We start from the raw sequence: 20,232 nt of genomic DNA, 5'->3' as shown, positions 1-20,232 counted from the left end.
CTGAGGGAGCTCCTCCTGTACAACCCACTACAGTCTTCACCAATCAGATCCTATCTGCTGTGGTTTGGTTGAGTTTGGTTTAAGGCCACTGTGGTTTACGGTTTGCCACTCTTTCACAAAGGAGGTGGGATCAGTATGCAGCCTGACAGGAAAGTCTGATTTATTATTGGCATAAACGTCACAGCAAAGAGGAAAGATTCAGCTACAAAACCTCAAATGAAAGTGAAAGTTTGACAGAGCAGGAGTCGAGCTGTAAAACTGACAGGAGTCTCTCTGTGTCTCTGGAAAGAAAAGAACTTCATCAGGCTTTTCTTCACAACAGAAACAAACACTGGTGAGCACAACTGATCATATTTACTGCTTCAAAAGAGTTCAAAGAAATGTCTGCCTCACTTTCGTTTATACAGTCTTATATGTCTGGGACATAATAATAATCAGCTATAATTAGTTTAGAAATACAAACTGAGTGATTCTCAGTGTTGCAGTGTTTCTTCACTTTTTAATGTTGAGACATTTAGAAACTTTGGACATGCACATCCTTCCCCTGTTCCCTTCAATAACCAGCTTTAACACTGAGGTCCGATGGACTCAGGGACGAGCTTTGTCACGGTTTGTTAACATGTTGCAGTTCTTGGTTTCCAAAGCAAACACAGTCACTGTGTCACTGTCCAACACTGAAGCTGTGAAACTTCCTCCGCTCAAAAGGGAACTGTTGATTCACAGGTGCCACCTGCTGTTATAAATGCATGACAACATTTAAATGTCTAACATTTGAATTTCCAAAGGTACTGTCTTGTACTTGGGCCAATATGGTAAATAAATAACAAGATGCTACAAACACCTTGTCAGTGACTTGAGGCCTAAACTTCAGGCTTTAGGATTTCAGTCAAGACTTCCCAGTAACAGTTTTAGTTTTAAATATTCGAGTTGAATTAGCTCCTTTAGGGAGGTGGTAGTTTCCTACATGGTGGCTTATCATATTCTCCAGTAAAGTCAGCTAATGTTCCCAGTCGAGCTACATCTTTAGTCATAGTTTTGTGAAAAAAGACTCTTCAAACATTTTAGCAAACAGTTTACCTTTTGTTTCCACAGCACAGACATGTCTGCTGCCAGCTGTCTGCTATCTGAAGATCAGTTTCTGTGCTCCATCTGTCTGGATGTGTTCACTGATCCAGTCACCACATCATGTGGACACAACTACTGCAGAAACTGCATCACTCAACACTGGGATGTTAATGTCCCATACCTGTGTCCAATATGTAAAGAGGATTTCAACACAAGACCTGAGCTGTACATCAACACTTTGCTCTCTGAGATGGTTGCTCAGTTCAGACAGGAAGCTCAACAGAAAGCCAGCAGCAGCAGCTCAGAGCAACAAGTTGCCAAACCAGGAGAAGTTTCCTGTGACGTCTGCACTGGAACCAAACTGAAGGCCCTGAAGTCCTGCCTGGTGTGTCTGACCTCCTACTGTGAGACTCACCTGGAGCCTCATCTGACAGTGTCAGGCCTGAAAAGACATCAGCTGATGGACCCTGTGGAGAACCTGGAAGACAGGATGTGTACGAAGCACGATAAACCTCTGGAGCTGTTCTGTAAGACCGACCAGACATGTGTCTGCATGCTCTGCTCTGTTTTAGACCACAGGACACATGAGTTTGTTCCTCTGAAAGAAGAATATGAAGGAAAGAAGGCAGAGCTGGAGAAGACAGAGGCTGAAATTCAGCAGATGATCCAGAAGAGACGACTGAAGATTGAGAAGATCAAACGTTTAGTCAACTTCAGCAGGGAAAAAGCAGACAGTGAGATCGCAGAAGGTGTTCAGATCTTCACAACTCTGATGGAGTCTGTTGACAGAAGCATGAATAAACTCATTGAGGTGATTGAAGAGAAACTGAAAAAGACAGAAGAATATGCAGGAGCTTTCATCACAGAGCTGGAACAGGAAATCTCTGAGCTGATGAAGAGAAGCACTGAGGTGGAGCAGCTCTCACTCTCTGAAGACCACCTCCACCTCCTCCAAAACTTCCCATCCCTGAAAGCTGCTCCACCCACCAAGGACTGGACAGAGGTCAGAGTCCGTCCACCATCATATGAGGGGACTGTGGTGAGAGCTGTGGCTCAGCTGGAGGAGACGCTCAGTAAAGAGATGAAGAAGCTGTTTGAGGCTGAGCTGAAGAGGGTCCAGCAGTATGCAGTGGATGTGACTCTGGATCCTGATACAGCAAATCCCTGGCTCATCCTGTCTGATGATGGGAAACAAGTGAAACATGGTGATGTGAAGAAAAATCTTCCAGACAACCCAGGGAGGTTTACCAATTGTATTTGTGTCTTAGGAAAGCAGAGTTTCTCTTCAGGCAGATTTTACTTTGAGGTTCAGGTTAAAGGAAAAACTGGCTGGACTTTAGGAGTGGCCAGAGAGTCGATCAACAGGAAAGAAAACATTCATCTCACACCTGTGAACGGTTACTGGACGATATGTTTGAGAAATGGAAAGGATTATAGAGCTCCGTCTGGTCCTGATGCCTACCTCAATGTGAAATGGAGGCCTGAGAAGGTGGGGATGTTTGTGGATTATGAGGAGGGTCTGGTCTCCTTTTATGACGTAGATGCTGCAGCTCTCATCTGCTCAGTCGCTGGCTGCTCCTTCACTGAGAAACTCTACCTGTACTTTGGTCCTTGTCCTAATGATGGTGGTAAAAACTCTGCTCCTCTGATCATCACTCCTATCAATCGCACTTAAAGGTGCTGTATGTGTGTTTTGCTAATGCTATGTAGCTGACATTAGCATTAACAACTGATCACTCACCATCTAGAAGAAACGTTGATGGTTCTGCATCAAACTTTGTTGCTTTACTCACAAAGACTTGTCTCCTGTGGTGAAAACCAACACCAGTGTTCAGTCTTGTTTTGCTTTTGTTTCTCTCACCTCTTTTCTTCGCTGCTGAACGTGGTTTCTTGCTGGGAGCAGGTGGTGTTGGTGGTGATAAAGGTCGTTTGTCAAGAGTTTCAGGCAGCATTTCGTTTTATTCCATTAATTGTTCCATCTTCTCATGCTGGGCTGAGACTGACAAGGACTCACCATCATGTCTTGAGGTAGTAGTAGTATTACAAGACAGGTCGGGCCAGGGTTAGCTGGTTAGCATGCTAACTGCAGCAGATATCTCTGCAACACAACACACAGATGTCTTTGAAATAAAGTCTTTTTGTTGATAACTTACATTCTGTTGATAAATGTAATTAACTTTTGAATGTTTTAAACTAAAATACTTTGACATAGCACCTTTGATAGATAATTAACCCTGCATGAAAGTAATCAGTGTCAGATCATATTCGTTGGTAATTCTCAGTGTCTTTTGTCTTTTTTTCCTCAGTTCTGATTGATCTAGTTGATGCCATCATGTTTACCTGTAATTTATCCCACAAGTTTTGTCATGCTGATTTTTTAACCTGTGCAACCCACCAATGTGTCTGGACACAAGTTAAATGTATAAAATTACACGTATTTTGAATACTTACATTGCTGAAGATGAGGATCCTGAAATGATGATGGGGTCCTGGGTTGGGGACGGACGCCAGAACCTCCAGAAACACAGAAGAGTCTATTAAAGGTGTTGAGGTTGGAAATCTGTACATACAATGATTTTAACTGTCTAAACGGTGCACAAAGAAGTTTGGGTTTTTGACACAACTGCATAAATACGACGAAATCACGGTACAATCAGTGTTTCTCACTTTCATTTAAATTTTTATATTTTTATAGAAAAGAATAAAAACAAATGAAAGTGAATGTGAGTTGTTTTGTGTGAATTATTAATGTTAAACTAACATTAGAGTCCCAGCTGCATTATCTCCACTAATCACTATTAGTCTATCAATATCTGAACTATTAATTTAAGGACAAATGACTCTGTGTTTGTTTTATTATTAATCTATCAGCTTGATAGATTATAGGATAACTGGTTGATGTCTTATGTCTAGCATTAGCTGTACATGCTGGATCAGATTGGGATCTGGGGAGTTTGAAGGTCAGGTCAGGACCCAGCCAGCACCTGGTGTCAGGTAGAATGTCTAGAAATGACCAGATAAAGTCTTTAGTTTAGGGTTAGAAGGAAGGAACAAACCATTTCTTTGAGATCTGGTATTTCAGTAAAAATACGTACCTGATGGTTTCTTACAGGTCGGCTGACGTTTCCATTTCAAACAGTTTGTTTCTGTAGCGAAACAGGTCTGGATGCTGTGACGATGTGAAGCTGGAGACCAGACATGATGAACCATCGTACTGGACTGCAGCTTCCAGACAGAGCATGATGAACCAGGATCAGGTTCAGCTTCTGTTGCTTTGTCCTCAGGTCAGTGAGACCAAGACAGATCGACAGAGATGAGATCCATTTATTGTAGAAAATAAAATGACTGAAGTGGATCCATCCTCATCATCAAAGCTCAGTCCTCATCCTACACTTTCAGAAAGACACATATCATATTGCACAAGACGAGGCAGATTCATGTTGATGCTACAAACCACAGCTGAACATTTGCTTTGATGAGAAGAGTCCAAACAGGTCTCAGTCTGTTTCAGTCTGGATATACACCAGGACCCAGGTTTTACAAACAGCCGGATTGGATTTGATCTGAAATCAGGATTTACTTTCACCTTTTGTTGGTTTTAATTGAAATTCAGAGCTAATGCAAACTCATCCTGAGCCGGTTTTCATTAGTTTCACTGTAAAAACACCAGATTGATGAGGAAGGAAACTGATGGATACTGTACCCACAATGCAATGCACAAAGGAAACAGGCTCTACTGACACCTGTAGAAAACATGTCTTTATATATTGAGGACAAAGACATACTCAGAACTTTGAGTTGAGTAGAAACACAACAGTGTAAAAATACTGTTGCAAGTAAAAGTCCTGCATGAAAAATCCTACTTAAGTAAAAGTTTAGTCCACTGGTTCCCAACCTGAGGGTTTAATCTTTGAGCACGTGTTGTATTTTAGCTCATCACACAATATGAAATATAGAACTTCAAAGTAACTACAGAGATAAATACCTGCAGACATTACATGATAAATACTCAAGTAACAGTACCTCAAGACTGTATTTAAGTACAGTACTTGAGTAAATGTACTCGATTACCATCCAGCACCAGGTCACAGCTCTTCCTGCTCTGACAACCTGCTGTTTCATCAACTGTCCAGCAGGTGGAGACACACACACACACACACACACACACACACACACACACACACACACACAGTGGATTGTGGTTGTTTGCGTTGCTTAAAGTATAAAATAAAATCATGTAGTATGAAAAATAAATTCCAATAATTAAACAACAGGTTTTCTCCAAAACTGATCTTCAGCTTCTACATTTCACTAAAAAACTAACAAAATTTTACACAACTCGACTCAGAAATCAGTTTTGTTGAATTTTTCCTCCAAACAAAAAATACAAAATGTCCAATAAATATAAACCAGAGCTGAGAGAGAATAAATTATTCATTCAGTCATGTGTCATTTCTGTTAAAGGGTTAAAAGCATGAACGTCTCACTGAAACTGACTTGTCACTTCACAAACTACAAACATGGAGGTCAAATCTGCAGAGAAGAAGATTTCACTCCAGGCTGTCGTTCAACTCTTAAAACTTTTCATTGGTCAAGTTAAAAACGTGAACTGAGACTGAAGCAGTTTTAAAAACAAATCTAACTCCTCAAACTATTAATTTTTATAGTTTATTTATTTAATTGAACTATCAAGATCAGACACTGAGGCTAAGCTATGCTAACCACAGCCTGACTTCAGCTGTGTTTCTAAAATGTTCAACTCTTCCCTTAGCAACAATAACAGGAGAAAAAAAGATTCTGTCCGTATTAAATGATCAAGTTTGGTTCGATGAGATGTGCAGTTGACTCAAGTCCAGCTGAGTCATGTGACCTTCAACAGGTGAGGTTTTCTAATGCTAATACAGTGTTTGTTAGCCTGAAATACGACCACAAAGCTGTGATCTGATTCTTTATTCCTCTAAAATGTGTTCAGATGTTGGAAAAGAAAAGCACAGAAAAGCAAATAATCTTAGAGACTCCAGAACGATCAGATTTATGGGGAGACTATCGTACGATCAAACTTCAGCAACACAAATTAATTAATTTGCACTTTCTGCCCAAGGAGTGAAAATTTTAGAAGTTTTGTTTTCTATAAATTCTTTGTAACTAGTCATCTCTGCTAATGGCCACACCAGTCTCTAACCTACTGCAGCTACCTACCACATTAACCTGCCAACTGACCAACACTGTAAAAAATAAAGTATCAAATATCATTTACGTATTTATTAATACTTCAACTTGAGTTCCTTCTTTTGCATTTGATTTCCACTGATTCCTTTTTAAGGTTTAGCTCGACCAACAAGATTTTCCCTCCTTTGTGCTAAGAGAACCAACCACGTCGGCAACAAGCACAAGCAACGTTTGACTCTCACTGCTGGTTTTCATGAGGTTAGGAAAAAAAAAAAGTTGTGTTACTTTAAAAAAAAAAGATGATTTTCACGTCAATGTAAAATCCAGTAAAATCCATTTTGGAGGCTCATGATGAATAAAACTCTGTCAGCGTTCATGTTGCTACGTGATGAGCGACAGAGGTTTGTAACCGTGTGGTGGAGGTTTAAAAGGCACTGAGTTGTTGTGTTTGTCATAAACGCTCTGAGATTTTTCCTCAAACATGCACAAAAAACGGTTTTTACAATTCTCAGACAGAACTTTAGTTAAACTTTGGTGAGTTTTGACCGTCAGCGCCCTCTACCTGTTCCTGATCCGTTAGGTTTCTCTCTGAGTTCGAACGTTCACTTCTGGTCTCAGCTGCCCACCAGCACCTCCATGATGTGGTCCAGCTCAGCCAGGTCCATTTTAAAAGGCTGGCTCTGAGCGCCGGACATCGACCGCACCAGGCCGCCGGCCGTCACAACGGGGGCCATTTTGGGCAGCGGCGGGCAGGAGCCGAGGTCAAACATGGACGTGTTGATGTCTGTGAAGAGGACGTCGTCCAGGGTGCGGTCAGTCAGGAAGGAGCCTGGGGAGGACGGCGAGGGAGGATGCCCCTCCTCCTTCATGATGACATCAAACAGCACATGAGCAGCAGGAGGTGACGGAGGCCTGGAGGAGCAGGTCCTCCTCCAGGAGCGAGGCCAGAGTCAGGCAGGAGGAGTCCAGCGAGAGGACACTGAAGGAGGAGGAGGGAGGAGGTGGAGGCTGTCGGTGGCTCTCAGCAGGAAGAGGAGGTGCAGCAGAGAGGAAGAGGGTGCCGACACCTCCTTCCTGCCTGACGTCGTCGTGGACGTGGCGGACGACGCCGCCTCCCCAGGCCGAGGCCGGCGCCCGTCTGGGGGCCATACAGCTTCATGAGGGACATGTTGAGGACAGTCTGACTCTGCAGGGACAGAGAAGCCTGTGACGCACCGCCGACCGCCACGGGACGCCGCTCCTCCTCCAAACCATCCTCAGCCACATCCAGTTTCCTCTTCACCCCGTTACCCAACATAAATCTGTGGAGGAGGAGGAAACAGGTCAGACGAACCTGAGCCAAGCTTTTAGTGTTAAAGGAACACGACAAACTTTCCTGATGCATGATGGGAAACTGAAAACTAAAAATTAGAGATGGGACAATATACGAGTTTATCATTGCGATAAAAAAAACTCTCACAGTAAATTGATTGTAGTGAATTTCCATCATCAGGATAATCGTTAATATCTGAATCACCACAAGGGGGAGCCCTGCGTCTTTTGAGCTCCTGTCTCCATGACAACCATCCAGCTCTGTTCAGGTAAAATAAACTAACGTTACTGTTGGTCCAGTTATACTAACGCTGACGTTTATCTAAATGTAATTCAGTGAATTAAGCTAACGTTAGCCAGGTAACATTAGCTATGTAGCTAAACAGGAAATAGCACCGCTGCGATTTTCGGAGAATTGACTGTAATTTACTACAGTTTTTTAAGTTTTTAACATTAATTTGTTCATAGCCCATAAGAAACAGATCAAATCATTCTGAAACTTTAAAACATATTTCCATGATTATCGCAATAATATTGTTAATTGCAATTATTTTGACAGGAGAGTTTCATATCATCCTGCTACAACAACACGTCTGCGTTTGACATGATTCACTTCTTTCTCTTTTCTTTTCTAAGAATCCTGTGACAATAAAGTCACTGGTTTGAAATCCCCTCATCTACACGGAAACATCAGCTGTCACATGACTGATGACATGTAGAGTCACCGGTGTGTGTGTGTGTGTGTGTGTGTGTGTGTGGACAGTCAACTGACCTGCTCCCATGTGAGTGGCCGTCAGCTGACTGGGTGGGAGTCCCTGAACACAACACAGGAAACAGGCGACATCCGCCCCGGACACACACACACACACACACACACACACACACACTTACACACACAAGAGTAAAACGATGTTTTTAAATTCGGTGAAATGAGACTTTATCCCTCTGATGATTTAAACCAGGGGGACGTTTTTTTTCAGCATCAAACTCTCACTTTTCAGGTTTTTACTTTTTAAATGTCTGAAGTTTTTGTGCCTGAAAAAGTTTTAAAGACACAAGAGTCCGATCAGAAAGTGTGACTGAAGGTCTGAGGACTGAAATATCAATAAACTGATCATTGAACTGATAAACTGATATTCCAGCTAAAAGATTTAACTGGGATAATCATGAAAATCTGCTTTAAACTCTAAAATGATCTGAACGGTTCCTTCTGGACAAATTCATGTTAAAAACTGTATAAAATTAGAGGCAGTTCTGCTGTTTAGCTACAGAGCTAACGTTAGCGCTAATTAATTCACAGGTGACTAAAACAGCATCATAATGTAACAAACATTTAAATAAACATCAGCGTTAGTAAAACTGAACCAATAGTAACGAGCAGCTGTTCGTAGTATTTTCTGCAACTAAACAACCAACAATCTACTTCCTGTTTACACTGCTCAATGATCTGGACTGGGTCTCTCGCCCGCACATGCTCAGTGCTGACGCCTCTGCCATCAACATGGAGCTGGTTCAGTTCCTGTTCCACCTGAATCTGAACCAAAACTAAATAAATCCTGAACCTGGATCCTCAGCTCTCAGCTGGAACCAGAAACAGCAGGTTTACAGGTGTGACTATGACATCATCAGGGGGCGTGTCCTGCTCTCCAGGTGTGACAGAGAGGATGGAGGAGAGCTGCTGACAGAGATCTGTAACAACAGTTGATCAATGATCCTCCATTAACGACACTGATCACTGATCTGGACTGGAGGAGACCTGGACTGGGTCTCTGGACTGAACTGGATCCGCTGAGGTAAAGTAGTTTCATCTTTGTTTCTGGGTCTCAACAGACGAAGCTGAAAATGATGAGTTTTGTTTCCTGATAACTTTCTGTTTATAACCAGTTCAGTCTTTATGAATAATGTTCATTATTATTCATTTTACACTTTATAGTTTTTAATGTTGTTCACCAACAATCTGTGTCTCCTTATTAACAACAGGAAGTTGGAAATTGATTAGGAATATGATTAGGAAATTAATTATTAATAATTGATCAGTTCCACAGCAGCTTCCGTGCGTCAAACACATGATGAGATGTTGATGAGACTAAAACTGTCATTAAGCAGAATAAAGTGAGCGTGAGCAGTAACTCATTTACAGGATGATTTCTATCAGCTGTGTATCTGCTGACTGCAGACTGGAGACACCCCCCGACACCTGCCCGGCCACCGAGCGCCCGAATCCGGCCACAGCCTCCGCAGAGGCCCCGGGGAGAGAGAGGAGCTCCACAGTTTCAGAATATAAACCGATGAAATGATAATAAACATAAATCTAAAGACTGAGTGAACAGAGTAGACAGGCAGTTTACAGACAGACTGGTTTTAACGGAGAATAACGACGAGTTTAAACCGTTAACGGAGTCACTCACCACATGAAGCCCGATCCGGGGTCTCCTCTGCGGCATGAGGGTCGTCGGTGAGGCCGGGAGCGGAGCGGAGGAGGAGGACCGAGCCGTTAGTCCGTTTGTTTGTTTGTTTGTTTGTTTGTTGTCTGTCTGAGCCACGGCTGCCTCCACACACACACACACACACACACACACACACACACACACACACACACACACACACACTGCAGCAGGAGGAGAGTGTGAAGAGTCAAAACAGCAACAACAGCTATTAACAGCACTTCCGGTAAGAGACTTCAAAATAAAAGCCGCGTAGAGCAGTTGGCGTCAGAAAGTTTCACTGGAGAGAAGAAGGAAAAGATTTGTTTTAAAACACGGTCAGATGTTTATTAAAGTTACAGTAATGAACAAATAAAACAACACAGATCAGCGTGTTCATAACGAAAGAAAAGCACATTTAGAAACATGGGGAATCTACAGCTTTTATTTTGAAGGTAAACGCTGCCACGCTCTTCCTGTTGTGATGTTTACAGAAAACAAGTCTGAGACCAGAAGCGCGTGAACATACATGAAATCATTTTAAAGAAGTGAAACTGAACTGAGCTGGTTTTGTCTGTTTCTGCTTCGTGGTGCGTTTAAAGGCTCAGCGGAGCGTCTGTTACTCCTGATTCAGGACCAGGTGTCAGAGTCTGAGGGTCTGTCTCAGGTCTGTGAATACTGGACTCCTCCTGATCCACCAGGAGCAGGTGCTGCAGAGGACCGTGGTTCTAAAAACACCAAACACTGGTGACCTCTGTCACACCTGTAGACCTGGACCTGGACCTGGACCTGTAGACCTGTTGATTATTGATATTTGAGGAGCCTCGGTGTTTTTCTGCTCAGAGCTGCTCCAGACTCACACTGACCTCTGCTGGTCAGAGGCTGTAACTTCACCTCACACTCACGTTTTATTTAAGACTCACACGGTCTGTTCTTCAGTCCTGGTCCTGGATCCAGACCTTTGGAGGATTCCTGTTGTTTCAGAGACTGATTCAGGTCTTCACCAGCTGAAGACGATGATGAAGATGAAGAGGATGAAGAAGACCTGTTTGTATTTTCTGTCTTTTCTAATGTGGACGTGTTTCATCAGACTGATTCAGAGCGAGTCCAGGACAGAGTCCAGGTCTGAGTCCAGGTCTGAGTCCAGGTCTGAGTCCAGGTCTGAGTCCAGGTCTGAGTCAGAGGTCAGAGGTCAGGTCAGGGTCAGAGGTCGTCAGCAGACACACACACAGACAGTGAACAGAAGACGCAGCGTCAGGACCAGCGGGTATCAAACATCTCCTTCATTGTTTTAATAGTCGACATTGTGCCACAAAATGTTTTTGTCCGCAGCCACAAACCAGGCGCTGAGATTCACTAACTCCAGCTACGATCAGCTCGTCGGCTTCACTGGCTTCTCTACACAATCTGCAATCACTTCTTACATTTATGTATAAATATATACAGTTTGTAGATGATTCTGGAGCAGGGTGGGGGGGTGAGGGGGGGCGGAGGACTCTCCTGCTGTGGTTGTGCTGTGGGTTCAGAAACATTAATGTAGCACATGCTTCCAGCGTGACGGCGGCAGCAGAGCACACGCTGACGTATTTACACAGGAATGTCAGAGGATTCTTTAAGAAAAGCAACACGAGCAGCTGAGGCCCGATGTCATGGAGGTCTGCCACAAAGGCACTGGCACATGGTTTTAGAGAGCGGGGGGGCGTTTCCTGGTTGTTGTTTTTTTTTGGGGGGGGCAGAGCGTGTGATCAGCTGGAACATACATGACGCTGGTTTAAGCATGTGCTTCATTTGAAGGGACTGACAGACCAGCTTCATCTCAGCTGTAGAAAAGTGACTAAACGAAGGAGCAGAACAGAACAAACAGAAGCTGGAAACTCGACTCAGCGTTTTTTTTTTTTGTTTTTGTTTTTCATGGTTAACTTCACACACTGTTAAAAATGGTGTACATGTCGTCTGCAGTATGAGTGTGCTGTGGTGGAGTAAGAAAGAAGGAAGGCCCGGTGTGTTCTTACCGTCCTCTTGCTGACTCAGACAGGGTGGGGGTGGTGGGGGGGTGGGGGTCTGGTTTTGTAGCTGCACACACACAATTACAAACCGGTCCACTCAAAGTCTTCCTCCTCCCTCCCTCTCCCTCCCTCCCTCCCTCCCTCTCCCCTGTGGAGCATGGTAACATTGAGACTGGTCGTGGGCTCTGGGGGTGGATTCAGGATTCAGGATTCAGGATTCAGGATTCGGGTCGTGGCGGGCGTCGTCGGGTCTCAGCAGCAGCCTCCGGACGAGGTGTTGACCGGCTTGCTCTGGATCTTGACGTTGGACTTCTCGGAGGCGCCGGCCGTGGCCCCGGGGCCCATCCTCTTCTTGATCTCGGCCGCCATGGTCATGAAGGCCTGCTCCACGTTGGTGGCGCTCTTGGCGCTGGTCTCCAGGAAGGGGATCCCCAGGTTGTCGGCAAATTCCTGCAGGAGGAAACAGGAGCAGTTAAAGACCTGGTCTGTGAGGAGGAGGATCCAGACCTGCTGCTCAGTCTCAGGGTCAAACACACAGTGTGTGTTAATGTGTGTGTGTGTCGTCCTGTCACCTTGGCTGTGGTGTAGTCCACCACCTTCTTCGTCGTCAGGTCACACTTGTTGCCTACGAGCAGCTTGTTGACGTTCTCACTGGCGTAACGGTCGATCTCCTGTAGCCACTGTTTGACATTGTTGAAGGACTCCTGAGGACAAGAGACCAGAGACAGAGACAGAGTCAGAGACCAGAGACCGAGACAGAGTGTGTTGTTGTTGTGTGTCTGATGTGTAACAGGAGACGTTTCTGTTCTCTGGTTGTTGTCTGTTGTGTTGGACATGTGACTGAGTTTAATAATAACAGTGTGTTGTGTGTTTTGTTGTTGTTTACAGGAACGTCTCTTCCTGTTTGACCTGTGGGACAGGAAATCTTCACAGTTCACAAGCTGGAAGCAGAAAGTGTTTGACTTCATAAAGACTGAAGACTCATTCAGTCATTATTACTGTGAACGGCTACAAAGGACATGAAACTTTTCAGAAACTTTCCATGGGAACTTTGGAAATATTAAATTAGGAATTAGAAATGTGGGATAATTAATTATTTCTAACTGTGTGATATATGAAGATGTATTTTTGTCAGAGCAGACGCTGCAGACTAACACATCTAAACACTGATGGTTCTGACTTTAATGATCTGTGTTGAATAAAATCCACTCATCATACAGAGCCTGTGGAACCAGGTGAGAAACAGTAAACATGTCTGACAGTAGATAAATGATCAGACGAACTGAACCAGACTCTAACCTACAGTCTATCAACCAGAGCCAGCTCCAGGACAGCTAGCCTCTTCACCTGTTAATGAACTGCTGTTAGCTAGCAGTTAGCATCTCTGATTCAGCAGCTAGCTGCTATAAACACATGTAGGTGATGCTGCTGGTTTGACTTTAATATGACTGATCAGGTGTATTGATGACTGATCAGGTGTATTGATGACTGATCAGGTGTATTGATGACTGATCAGGTGTACTGAGTGTGTCTGCAGCTACATTAAACCTGGTTGTTCTCTGTTACAGGTGAACGTGCAGCTCACGCTGTGCTGTAGCTGTGGATCAGCACTGACCTGATCCGTCACGTCGTAAACTACGATGATGCCGTGGGCTCCTCTGTAGTAACTGGAGGTGATGGTGCGGAAACGCTCCTGACCGGCCGTGTCCCACTGTGAAAGCAGAGCAGAGGTCGTCAGTGCACAGCCTCACCACGCTTATCACCTCTTATCTGACTCCACTCCTCCTTACTATCTGGAGCTTTATGGTCTTCCCGTCCAGCTCGATGGTCCTGATCTTGAAGTCCACACCGATGGTGCTGATGTAGCTCTCTGTGTACGTGTCATCCTGCGATAAAACAGGTGAGGGGTGAGTGACAGGTGCAGCGTTAGCGACCGTCAGAGGCTGTTAGAGAGCAGAGACTTACTGCGAACCGGAGGAGGAGACAGGACTTTCCCACACCAGAGTCACCGATCAGGAGCAGTTTGAATAAATAATCACTGTGAGGACAGAGGAGGACACACACATCAGCTACACACAACAACAACAACAACAACAACAACAACAACAACAGAAAGCTGCTGTGATTAACTGATGATTTAAACGAGCTGTTAGATTATCATCGCTGCTGTTAATGATTAGTTTTATTATTGATTAATGAGAATTAATCAGCTCCTACATGTGTTTTCACTTTACAATAATAATAACATGGGTTTGATTATTAATCACTGATCAGAGCTGATGATAATTAACTCTCTGTTTAACAACTAATCAATAACATATTAGTTGATAATGACCTGTTACCTATGACTGGGCTTTACAGGATTTACTGATGGATCAATATTTAGTTCATTGATCGATAAAATGATTATTTCTCAGGTTTCCTCAGCTGCTGCTCGTCTTCACCACATCGCACTCTGAACTGAAGATTTTGGACATTTGAATGCATCGTCCACATGACAATGAAAATAATCAATACTGACTGATTGATTGGTCGATCACAGATAAATGAAGACACAGTGTTTCTGATGATTCCAACACATCTGGAGATTGACTTTGTTTTCTATCTTTTAAACCTGCAGTTACTGTTTCCATTATTGATTAACCTGCTGATGGTCTTCTCTGTTAATTGATCACTTGTTTGATCCATAAAGTGTCAGGAAATAAAAACACACCGTGATGCGTTCAAGTGTCTTTTTTTACCACCCAGATTATTCAGTTTGTAAAGAGAGCAGCTGCAGACCCTGACACCGTCAATGACTCTAACGATGACTGATCAACTTATTAATTAATCGGTTCTGATGGTGAAGTCACGGGGGGGGGGGGGCGTCACCTCGGGCTGAGCTGTTTACACTCCTGACGTATAATGAGCTACCTGACTGATCGGTTAATCGGAGCAGTGATCGGCGCGTTGATCGGTGATCGGGATGTCGGGTACTCTGAGGCTGTGGTGCAGTAACAGCCTGTCGTTACCTAACTCCACATCAGGAGTAAATGTGGCAACTTCCTGTTTGCGGCGGTGAAATGACGCTGAATTCACCGATAAACGTCCCGGGTCGGTTCAGACGTGTCGGTTAGCTCCGTGTTTACCGACAGGGCTGTGTCCTGAACCACAAACCCGACACTACACGACTCTAACCGAGCGGTTATCTCAGCGCCTGGGTCCTCCGGCTGTGCTACGTAGTTAGCCTGTTAGCTTCTGACGCTACCTCCGCTGAACTTACACTGTCAGAGAGCTAACACTCACCCCGGACCAAACACCGACAGTCGGCCTCTCTTATCGGTGTTTTATCGATCAGAAAACGGCAACAGAGTCGAGTCTGGCCGTTAATATCAGCGCTGTCACCGGGCGGTGTTCACGGGCTGCCGCTAACCGAGCACCCGAAGACAAAGCAGCTGACGTTCATCTTGTACCGGTCCGCCCGGACGGCTAACGTTAGCTTAGCTTAGCCGAGTTTAGCTCCCCCGGCTAAGCTGACAGCTCAGCCAGACCTGTCACAACCGACACCAAAAGAGCCACTTACTATTCGGGATTCATCGTTGACTACAGGCGGTACAGAGTCGTCGGTGTGAACGCAGCTGGAGTTGGTCGCGGCTGAAGCTAAAATCCGCCTCGGACTGAAGAAAAACACCGTTTTGTTGAGAACTGGTTAAACTGGTTGTCGCAGCCACAACAGCATAATCGAATCAAATATGGCTGTCAGCGCTACCTACCCGGAAATACCAGAGCGCGGGAATCATGGGTAGTGTAGTGTTGTGTCAATGGGCGTTCACACAGCGTCTGAGTAAACCTCACGTGAGTGCTGATGTCAGCAGAGGAGGAAGTACTGAGAGACTACTCAGAGTGAGAGTACAAAATACTACGTTACAAGTAAAAGTACTCATCATACAGAAAATAGACCTCATCCTTTCATCATCATGATGTTTTTGGATTAACGTTGAGTTTAGGTTACTAAAGTAATGAGTAACTTCAGCTGTCAGATTCACTCTGGAGTAAAGTACAAAGTTAAACAGGATCACTTCCTGTTTCCTGTTGGAGCCCTGAGGCTGTGGACGGACCTGCCGGAGGAGGAGAAGCTGTTTGAGTTTTAACTGAAGTTCTGTTTACTTTTCCTGTTTATCTTATTTGTCCTACCTGTTCTGAGGAGCTGTTTAAATAAAGTTTATTATTATCGACAGAAACCAGCAGAGGACGTCAGTTTTTCTCTTAAATTATTTTAATTTCTTGTGTACACTAAAAGTAAAATTTACACACTTATAGTCTCAAAAGAACCTGGGCATGCACGATAACCTTTTGACAGGCTCTTCAAGTGATTCAGTTTTTTTCCATAGGAATTTTCCCGTACATTTTACAGTCCATAGTTTAACTGTACACAGTCTAAAGCCACAGTGAACTATGATTACATCCATTTCATCTTTACAATGTGCAAAATCCTCCTGGGAGACGGGGCTGACAGTAGTATGACAAAAAAATCAAACAAAAACCATGAGAGAAAAAGAGCGGCAACAGAAAGCACTTCATAGGAACAGAACCCAACACGGTGCACAAATTGGTCCCTTAATTCCCTTCTGATGTGAGTCGACCTTCACTGCTGAGAAACTGTCAGAGTTTCAGTGGTTTAAATCAAAAGTCCCATTTTTACCACAAACAAACAAACAAACAAACAAACAAACAAACAAACAAACAAACAGACAGTTAGAGAGTGGAGACACAAACAAGGAGGGAACCTGTTTTTATCCACACAAGAAAAACTAAAAACCGAGACACGTCGACTCGTCTGAGCAGGTTTAGCGGCGTTTGGTCGGTGGAAGTTTCCTATAATAAAGAATAAAAAGGAGACGGGGGGGGGGGGGTTAATTTATGTTAAAAAGCTCCTTTAAACGACAGAGACAACATGTGGGTTAAAGAAAAGCAGATTAAAATCTATGAGTGAAGGTAAAACTAAGGCCTTTCAACACGACGAGGGGACGACACATTCAGCTGGATTTTGCAGGCAGTGTGGTTTCAAGTCGATAAATATAGATTTATATATAGAGAGAGATTTATATATGTTTATAAATGTATTAATTTATACTGGTCATATATATATATATATATATATATATATATATATGTATATATATATATATTCCACTTCAGTTTGATTCAAAGAGCTTCAGCCAGAGTTTCCTTCACAGACATGAACACACTCCCACCACAGAGACGTCAGATCATCCTCCACAATCTAAAAAACAAAGGAACACAGAATCCCTGATTATATACACCATGATTCTTCTAGATATGAACAGCACACGCGTCTACAGCCTCCTCTAGAAACGATCGGCTCTATAAAGGAACAGATCTGTTAGCTGTGCAGGCTGAGCTGTTCCCCTGATGATAAATGCTTCGCTTTACGTGGAAAAAACTAAACAAATAAAAAGGTAAAAAAGAAGGAGAGGGAGGAACTACGCTGCAGCCACAACAAAAAGACTTGATAAAATGGACTGAGCCGGTGGGCGTGGCCAAATGAGCGCAGTGGGCGGGGCCAGGGGGCTTCAGTCCGACGTGGCCTGGGAGCCGAGCGGCGTCAGCGTGGCGGGAAACATCAGCACCTTGGCCTGCATGAAGGAGAGGTCGGGCAGAGCTGCGATCACCTTGGCCGCCTCCTCGCTCAGGTTCTCGTCTTTCCTCGGCTTCCTGTCAAACAGGAAGAGACACGACAGGTGTTACACGCCTGACCGCACACCTGTTAACCAGGATAACCTCTGACCCCTGACCCTGACCCTGACCTGGTGGAGGTGCTGGTCTTCTCCATGGTGGACATGAGGCGGGCGAAGGCGTCGGCCACCCGGCTGCCGGAGCTGCCGGGGTCCAGCTTGGCCGTGGTCAGCTCGTACAGCTCAGGGTCCACACCTGAAACAGAGACGAGAGGAAACGTGAACGAGGCAGAAACACCTGCACAGGTGCAGCAGAACGACGACAAACACCTGAACCAGCAGCAGCACAGAGTCACAGTCCACACAGCAACGACTGATCCCTGATCACATGATCAACCTTCCTGAACCACCACCACATCGTTTCCTTTCATTCTGTACAAACATAAACGGTCTGCAGAGCAGCAGGACCACTGAGCAGGTCTGTGTAGACCTGCAGGTCCTCCTGTTTCTGAGTGCTGAATGAAGGACCCTGGACCTGAAGGTTCCACCTGTTCAGCTCTGAAGCTGCGTTTCATTTCCATCAGAGCTCTGAGCTCAGGACTCACACAGGAAGATCCTGTTGTCAGAGAACCAGGACCTGAAGAACACCTCAGACGAGGAGACAAGGAGGCGAGGGGACGAGGGGACGAGGGGACAAGGGGACAAGGGGACGAGGAGGCGAGGGGACGAGGAGACGAGGAGGCGAGGGTTGCTCTGACTTCAGGAGGCGTTCAGGTTCAAACTTCTGAGTAGAAACTCAGAAATCCAGACTGAACTGGAAGGCAGCAGAAAGACCTGCTGAGGCCTTTGATGAGTCCAGGTCCCTTCATACAGCACTGAGAGACACAGCACTGGACTCTGCTCATTCAGCACCAGGTACAACCAGCTCCTGGTCCAGTTCTGCTTGGTTACAGTCAGATTTCAGAGCCCTGATCAGACCCAGACCACAACCAGGACTCACATCACCTCAGACTAGTGTTGGGGGGGTGTTAATATAAAGACAAGGAGGAGGAGGCCACGAGCAGCTGCTGACCTGGGATGGATGGAGAGCTGGTGGAGCCTGAATCCTCCACAGGACCAAAGAAATCCAGGTTTAAGAGAGACGAGCCTCCGCTCGCTGCAGAGCCAGGGGGCGGCCGAGGTTAACAAACACAGACAGAGAGAGAGAGAGGGGAAAGCAGAGACATGCAGCAGTGTCAGTGATCAGAGAGAAATGTTAGAACAGTTTGGACCATGAAGGAAAAACCCTGCGACATCCTGAGACCTGAGAGAACTGAACCTGTTCACTCCTCTAAAGCTCTGTCTGTCTGTCTGACTGACTGACTGAGGACGTCCTCACACTCCTCATGACCCCTGAGACTCAGAATGGGACCCTCTGTGGGGCCCTGTACCTCATGTTGGGAACCTCTGGCTGACAGACGGTGATGTGACGTGTTTCCACCAGCAGGGGACAGATGTCTGAGCACAGACCTCAGACCTGTGACACCTGGTCTTTGCAGGACCTGAAGGTCAAACAGTTTTTAGTGTGTGGGGGGACCTACCGTCCAGAGGGTTGGTAAGGCCACTGCTGCTCCAGTCGAACTGGACGGGTGGGAGCGCCTCCTGCTGGAGGAGCGACAGTCAGAGAGTCAGAGAAGACAGACAGACAGACAGACAGACACGGTCTCAGGTGTGATGTGGTCTCACCTGGACTGTGTCTGACGGACAGGAGCTTTTCTCTGGAGCCACTGGAGGCGCCTGAGCGATGGAGGCGATCATCTCTGCTGCTGAGACAGGCTTCACTGGCTCTTTGGTTGGTTCCAGCATCCCCTGCAGACAGACAGGCAGAGAGAGAGACAGGCAGAGAGAGAGAGAGAGAGAGAGAAGAGAGAGAGAGAGAGAGAGAGCAGAGAGAGAGAGCAGAGAGAGAGAGACAGAGAGAGAGAGAGAGAGACAGAGAGAGAGAGAGAGAGAGAGACAGAGAGAGAGAGAGAGAGAGAGAGAGACAGAGAGAGAGAGAGAGAGAGAGAGACAGAAGAGAGAGAGAGAGAGAGAGAGAGAGACAGAGAGAGAGAAGAGAGAGAGAGAGACAGACAGAGAGAGACAGAGAGAGAGAGAGAGAAGAAGAGAGAAGAGAGAGACAGAGAGAGAGACAGAGGGAGAGAGAGAGAGACAGACAGAGAGAGAGACAGGCAGAGAGAGAGAGAGAGAGAGAAGAGAGAGAAGAGAGAGAGAAGAGAGAGAGAGAGAGGACAGAGAGAGAGAGAGAGAGAGAGAGAGAGAGAGACAGACAGAGAGAGAGAGAGAGAGAGAGACAGAAGAGAACAGAGAGAGAGAGACAGAGAGAGAGAGAGAGAGAGAGAGAGACAGAGAGAGAGAGAGAGAGAGACAGACAGAGAGAGAGAGACAGAGAGAGAGAGAGAGAGAGAGAGAGACAGAGAGAGAGAGAGAGAGAGAGAGAGAGAGACAGGCAGAGAGAGAGAGAGAGAGAGAGAGAGACAGGACAGAGAGAGAGAGAGAGAGAGAGAGAGACAGGAGAGAGAGAGAGAGAGAGAGAGAGAGAGA

The 20,232-nt window shown here is 45.2% G+C and overlaps 3 protein-coding genes and 1 pseudogene across 5 annotated transcripts in view; 1 reads left to right on the top strand and 3 right to left on the bottom strand.

Moving 5' to 3' along the window:
* LOC108882294 (E3 ubiquitin-protein ligase TRIM21) overlaps positions 1–3,787 on the top strand; it is a 162,954-nt gene extending 159,167 nt beyond the window's left edge. Inside the window, exons 1-2 of one of the 3 annotated variants that reach the window (XM_018674732.2) lie at positions 95–334; positions 1,093–3,787. In XM_018674732.2, coding sequence (XP_018530248.1) covers positions 1,100–2,740 — 1,641 coding nt within the window. In that variant the 5' untranslated portion in view covers positions 95–334; positions 1,093–1,099 and the 3' untranslated portion in view covers positions 2,741–3,787. Of the gene's footprint in view, positions 1–94; positions 335–1,092 lie in introns of those variants that run through there. The other 2 variants (XM_051070948.1, XM_051070946.1) reach the window with 2 other exon arrangements.
* Positions 3,788–6,848: 3,061 nt separating this feature from the next.
* LOC108882261 (SERTA domain-containing protein 2-like) lies at positions 6,849–10,250 on the bottom strand (annotated as a pseudogene).
* Positions 10,251–11,236: 986 nt separating this feature from the next.
* LOC108882312 (ras-related protein ORAB-1) lies at positions 11,237–15,929 on the bottom strand (the record flags this gene model as incomplete). The annotated part of the gene is given in 6 exon segments (XM_018674763.2): positions 11,237–12,424; positions 12,547–12,678; positions 13,590–13,685; positions 13,765–13,860; positions 13,940–14,012; positions 15,537–15,929. Coding segments are annotated over 6 exon segments (609 nt in total). The 3' UTR covers positions 11,237–12,226.
* Positions 15,930–16,207: 278 nt separating this feature from the next.
* Positions 16,208–20,232, bottom strand: part of LOC108882281 (aftiphilin-like) — a 12,332-nt gene continuing 8,307 nt past the window's right edge. The window contains 5 exon segments of the mRNA XM_018674711.2: positions 16,208–17,689; positions 17,782–17,905; positions 18,722–18,805; positions 19,230–19,290; positions 19,375–19,497. Coding sequence (XP_018530227.1) covers positions 17,548–17,689; positions 17,782–17,905; positions 18,722–18,805; positions 19,230–19,290; positions 19,375–19,497 — 534 coding nt within the window. The 3' untranslated portion in view covers positions 16,208–17,547.

The sequence above is a fragment of the Lates calcarifer genome, linkage group LG5 (genome assembly GCF_001640805.2).
Source record: "Lates calcarifer isolate ASB-BC8 linkage group LG5, TLL_Latcal_v3, whole genome shotgun sequence".
In the NCBI taxonomy this organism is placed as follows: domain Eukaryota; kingdom Metazoa; phylum Chordata; class Actinopteri; family Centropomidae; genus Lates; species Lates calcarifer.
The sequence above is the reverse complement of the archived record's forward strand: the minus strand, read 5'-3'. Positions and strand labels throughout refer to the sequence as shown.